At 45.2% G+C, this 6,167-nt stretch overlaps 1 protein-coding gene across 1 annotated transcript; it reads right to left on the bottom strand.

Moving 5' to 3' along the window:
• Nucleotides 1-2,771: 2,771 nt before the first annotated feature.
• LOC137319598 (probable G-protein coupled receptor 139) lies at nt 2,772-3,611 on the bottom strand. The gene has a single exon (XM_067981696.1). The coding sequence runs from the start codon at nt 3,594-3,596 to the stop codon at nt 2,772-2,774; it is 825 nt and encodes a 274-aa protein (XP_067837797.1). The 5' UTR covers nt 3,597-3,611.
• Nucleotides 3,612-6,167: the final 2,556 nt, after the last annotated feature.

Raw genomic sequence — 6,167 nt, 5'->3', positions numbered from 1 at the left:
TTCCAGCCGCTTCTCCCAGGTTTATAGAGCTCCATCAAGCTGCTTCTCCCAGGTTTATAGAGCTCCTTCCAGCCGCCTCTCCCAGGGTTTATAGAGCTCCATCCTGCTGCTTCTCCCAGGTTTATGGAGCTCTTCCAGCCGCTTCTTCCAGGTATTTTGAGCTCCTACCAGCCGCTTCTCCCAGGGTTTATAGAGCTCCTTCCAGCCGCTTCTCCCAGGGTTTACAGAGCTCCTTCCAGCCGCTTCTCCCACGTTTATGGAGCTCCTTCCAGCCGCTTCTCCCAGGGTTTATAAAGCTCCTTCCAGCCGCTTCTCCCAGGTTTATAGAGCTCCGTCCAGCTGCTTCTGCCAGGGTTTATGGAGCTCCTTCCAGCCGCTTCTCCCAGGTTTATAGAGCTCCTTCCAGCAGCTTCTCCCAGGTTTATGGAACTCCTTCCAGCCGCTTCTCCCAGGGTTAAAAGAGCTCCTTCCAGCCGCTTCTCCCAGGTTTAAACGAGCTCCATCCAGCCGCTTCTCTCGGGGTTTAAAGAGCTCCTTCCAGCAGCCTCTCCCAGAGTTTATCGAGCTTCTTCCTGCAGTGGGTGGTGGTCTGTGTCAGCTTCACCTCTGACTTCTGAGCGGTTCGAATCGCTCCCACTCCCTGGGTTCTGATCCTTGGACTTATTTGGGGGTTGTGACAAAGTGCAGCAGACAACTGGTTTTGGTGCAAGAAACTTTGATCTTTATTTAAGAGAGAAAATACAACACAACAATCTTAACACTCTAATAAAATGCGGAACACTTCCCATTATACTGGTTAAGTTGGACTCTAAAGGAACAGAGATAATGCTCACCAAACGAATCCTTGACAGTAATTCACCCAGAGGCAAGTCAGAAATAGATTGTAGAGTGGAAACTTTGCAGATCCTCGGTTTTCTCCCGAGTCGGTTTTCTTTGGTCGCAGTGGCCCAATATTACCCGGTTGGTTGGTGGTCATATGCGGTTGGTTGTTTTGTAAGGCCCTTGTTGCCGCAAGGTGTCTGATGGTCACTGGGGCTGTTGCTCTGGTTTCTTCTTGTGTGTAAGTTTTCCATAGTCAGGGAAAAGGTGAATTTCTTTTGGGTTTTTCTCCGAGTTTTCGGGGATCTGTGAATTTTGAGAATCTGACACTCCCAGGGTTCATGGAGCTCCTTCCAGCCGCTTCTCCCAGGGTTTATGGAGCTCCTTCCAGCCGCTTCTCCCATGTTTATGGAGCTCCTTCCAGCCGCTTCTCCCAGGGTTTATAGAGCTCCTTCCAGACGCTTCTCCCGTGGTTGATAGAGCTCCTTCCAGCCGCCTCTCCCAGGTTTATGGAGCTCATTCCAGCCGCTTCTCCCAGGGTTTAAAGAGCACCTTCCAGCCGCTTCTCCCAGGTTTTATTGGGCTCCTTCAAGCCGCTTCTCCCAGGGTTTAGAGAGCTGCGTGTGGACGCTTCTCCCGTGGTTTATAGAGCTCCTTCCAGCCGCCTCTCCAGGTTGATGGAGCTCCTTTCAGCCGCTTCTCCCAGGGTTTATGGAGCGCCTTCCGGTAGCTTCTCCCAGGGTTTATAGAGCTCCGTCCAGACGCTTCTCCCATGGTTTATAGAGCTCCTTCCAGCCGCCTCTCCCAGAGTTTATAGAGCTTCTTCCTGTAGAGGGTGGTGGTCTGTGTCAGCTTCACCTCTGACTTCTGAGCGGTTCGAATCGCTCCCACTCCCTGGGTTCTAAAGAGAACTGAAGCTCCGCTTTGCTTTCTACAGTTTGATCAGCGACACCGTATGAATAAAGTCTGTCCAGTGTCTGGAGTTACTCGAAGAATGTGGCTGTGAACCAAAGTAGGAAGGTGACACAACACCCTTCCAGAGCAACATTTGTTAAAACCCAACTCAAGGTCGTTGGGGGCTTGGCATGAACAGCGTCGAGGCCCATGGTTATTGTTCACAAGCATCGCTGCCGTGGAGAATGAAGATACTTACCTTGGGTCCCATCTCCTCATTGCCTGCCCAAGATCCATCTCTTTATAGCGCATCTCACAATGGAAGTTCGTCTCCAGAACAAGAAGGAAGTGAATCTACAGTCCCGGGACTTCCTCTACCTTCCGCCCCATCAACACACTGGTCAACACCTACAGACCCGGGACCTCCTCTACCTCCCGCCCCATTAACACACTGGTCAACACCTACAGACCCGGGACCTCCTCTACCTCCCGCCCCATTAACACACTGGTCAACACCTACAGTCCAGGGACCTCCTCTACCTCCCGCCCCATTAACACACTGATCAACACCTACAGTCCAGGGACCTCCTCTACCTCCCACCCCATTAACACACTGATCAACACCTACAGTCCAGGGACCTCCTCTACCTCCCGCCCCATTAACACACTGGTCAACACCTACAGTCCAGGGACCTCCTCTACCTCCCACCCCATTAACACACTGGTCAACACCTACAGTCCAGGGACCTCCTCTACCTCCCACCCCATTAACACGCAGGTCACCGACTCCTTGTATTGTTCTTTATTTTATTTCCTTTGAATTTCTCCAACATGGTCAAACATTTGGTGCAATTAGTAGGCACATATTATTTTACAACTTGTACTTGCATGAGATATAAACTTTGAGAAACGCTGTAAAATGAGTTGATGAATTGCATCATGTTATCAACCTTTGCCGAATATCCAGTGTTTGTAGCACCACTGCCTGGAGTAGAGAGGATCAGGCATTGTATGACACAGAACGGACTCTGCTGTTAGAAAGTCTTCAGATCTTCCAATTATTTAATGAATTTAACAACGACAGTAAAGGGATATTTCACGACGTTCTTCAACTGCTCTCTGAATTTCGTCTGGGTCACGGCATAAATACAAGTGTTTGTGCAGCAACTCAGGAGCTGGAGCATGAATCCCAGTTCTTGTACCAACACAGGTAGAAATACAGACCCATACCCCAACCACCACAAACGGCTCCATACAGAATACACCATAAACACCGACCATAACAGGATGAAATTCCCCGAGATAACAAACAGTAAAATGATGGATTTCCTTCGGCTCTCCATCTCTGGGTCTCTGGGATTCTCTCCACTGCTGTGGCCCCGGAGTCTCCTGCGGGCTCTGCTGGCCACTAAAATGTGTCTGACGGTTAAAGTATTGAGCAACAGAATCAGAATGAATGGGACGCACGGGGTGAGGATATAATGAAGGAGTTCAATTACTCCCCATATCCGGGAATACCGAACACTGATTGTTACAATGCAAAACCAGGGGCTATTGTAAAGCTTATACCGTCCTCTGAACATGAAGCACCAGAAAATGTTCTTCAAACAGCTCAGCACACTCACTGTTCCCAGAACCACAGTCGCCGTTCTCTCGGTGCAATATTTAATTTTCAGATTCTGGCAACAAATGGCCACAAATCGATCAAAGGTGAAAGTGACAGTGAACCAGACGGAACAGTCTGTGGCTGCGAAAAGCAGGGCGGCGTGAATATTACACACGGGGATGTACCACCGCAGGAATTCGAATTGTGCCCGATAAACAATCGGAATCTGCCTCAGGATCAGATCGGTGATCACGACCAGTCGATCCGCCACTGCCATCGCCACCAGGTAGCGAGTGACACATTTGGAGAGACCGCACTTACCCTGGGACAGGATCCTAATCGTCAATAAGTTAACTGTAAGTGAAAGAAAAAGGGAAATTATACATCAGACTGGTAGCCCCTGCAAGTATTGATACCGTCTCTGGATCCCTCTGTAAATATTAATACCCATATCTTGTTCCCACTGTAACTATTAGTTCCTTACCGTCATCCCACTGTAAATATTAGTATCGTCTCTGAATTCCCTGTAAATACTAGTGCCGTATCTGTATCCCCCTGTAAATATTAGTACTGTCTCTGAATTCCCTGTAAATACTAGTGACGTGTCTGTATCCCCCTGTAAATATCAGTATTGTCTCTGAATTCCCTGTAAATACTAGTGACGTGTCTGTATCCCCCTGTAAATATCAGTATCGTCTCTGAATTCCCTGTAAATACTAGTGCCGTATCTGTATCCCCCTGTAAATATTAGTACTGTCTCTGAATTCCCTGTAAATACTAGTGACGTGTCTGTATCCCCCTGTAAATATCAGTATTGTCTCTGAATTCCCTGTAAATACTAGTGATGTGTCTGTATCCCCCTGTAAATATCAGTATTGTCCCTGAATTCCCTGTAAATACTAGTTCCATCTCTGTATCCCCCTGTAAATATTAGTACTGTCTCTGAATTCCCTGTAAATACTAGTGATGTGTCTGTATCCCGCTGTAAATATCAGTATTGTCTCTGAATTCCCTGTAAATACCAGTGATGTGTCTGTATCCCCCTGTAAATATCAGTATTGTCTCTGAATTCCCTGTAAATACTAGCGACGTGTCTGTATCCCCCTGTAACTATTAGTTTCGTCTCTGGTTTTCGCTGTAAGCATTATGACCATCTCTGGATCGCTTTGTAAATATTAATACCGTCTCTAGATCCCCTGTAAATATTAATACTGTCTCTAGATCCCTGAAAATATTAATACCATTGCTGGACTTATTGTAAATGTTAGTACCACCTCTGGATCCAGTGTAAATATCAGTAACATCTCTGGACCCACTGTAAATATTAATACCGTATCAGGAACCCCTGTGAATATTAGTACATATCTGGATACCCTGTATATATTGGTACCGTCACTAAATCCCCTGTAAATATTAATACCGTCTCTTGATCCCCTGTAAATATTAATACCGCCTCTAGATCCCCTGTAAATATTAATACCGTCTCTAGGTCCCCTGTAAATATTAATACCGTCTCTAGATCCCCTGTAAATATTAATACCATCTCTCGATCCCCAGTAAATATTAATACCGTCTCTAGATCCCCTGTAAATATTAATTCCGTCTCTAGATCCCCTGTAAATATTAATACCGTCTCTAGGTCCCCTGCAAATGTTTATACCGTCTCCAGGTCCCCTGTAAATATTAATACCGTCTCTCGATCCCCTGTAAATATTAATACCGTCTCTCGATCCCCTGTAAATATTAATACTGTCTCTGGATCGTCCTATAAGTAATAGCACCGTCTCTGGACCCCTCTTTAAATATTAATACCATCTCTTGTTCCCATTATAACTATTAGTACCTTATATATCATCTCTGGATCCTCTGTATATATTAGTACTCTCTATGGATCCTCTGTATATATTAGTACTCTCTATGGATCCTCTGTATATATTAGTACTCTCTATGGATCCTCTGTATATATTAGTACTCTCTATGGATCCCCTGTATATATTAGTACCTTCAATTGATCCCCCTGTGACTAATGACACCATCTTTTGTTCCCTTTGTAACTATTAGTACCATCTCTACATCCTCTCTAAATATTTTTGCCGTCGCTGGACCCCCGCAAATATTAGAAACATCTATGGATCTGCTGTAAATATAAGTACCTTTTCTGGATCAATATAGAAGTATTGGTACTGTCTCTTTATCCCTCTGTAAATATTACTACTGTCTCTCATTAGCCTGTACATAGTAATACCATATCTGGGTATCCTGTAATTATTAGTACTGTCACTGGATGCCCTGTAAATATTAGTACCATCTCATAATCTCCCTGTAACTATTATTGCCGTCCCTGGATCCCTCTGTAAATATTATTACTGTCACTTGATCCCCTTGAAATTATTAGTACCGTCTCTGGATCACCCCTCTAAATATTAGCACCGTTTCTTGATACCTCTGTAATTATTAGTAGCATCTCTGGATCCACCTGTAAATATTAATGCCATCTCTGAATCCCTCTTTGAATATTAGTACCGTTTCATGATCTCTCGGTAACTATCAGTATGGTATCTCGTTCCGCCTGTAATTAGTTGCACCGTCTCTGAATCCTCTCTAAATATTAGGACCGTCTCCAGATCCCTGCAAATATTAGAGACATCTATGAATCGCCTGTAAATATTAGTACCTTCTTTGGATCACTATGTGAATATTAGTAGCATCTCTTGATCCCGTGTAACTATTAGTGCTGCATGTGGATGGCTCTGCAAATATGAGCACCATCTCTAATTCCCCTGCAAATAATAGCACCATCTCTGGATCACCTGTAAATATTACTATTGTCTCTGATTCCCCTGTAAAT

This window comes from Heptranchias perlo, unplaced genomic scaffold (genome assembly GCF_035084215.1).
Source record: "Heptranchias perlo isolate sHepPer1 unplaced genomic scaffold, sHepPer1.hap1 HAP1_SCAFFOLD_88, whole genome shotgun sequence".
Classification (NCBI taxonomy): Eukaryota; Metazoa; Chordata; class Chondrichthyes; order Hexanchiformes; family Hexanchidae; genus Heptranchias; species Heptranchias perlo.
The sequence above is the reverse complement of the archived record's forward strand: the minus strand, read 5'-3'. Positions and strand labels throughout refer to the sequence as shown.

What these genes read in the sequence shown, in the direction of transcription:
- LOC137319598 (XM_067981696.1), bottom strand. Translation starts at nt 3,596, where the DNA reads ATGGCAGTGGCGGATCGACTGGTCGTGATCACCGATCTGATCCTGAGG.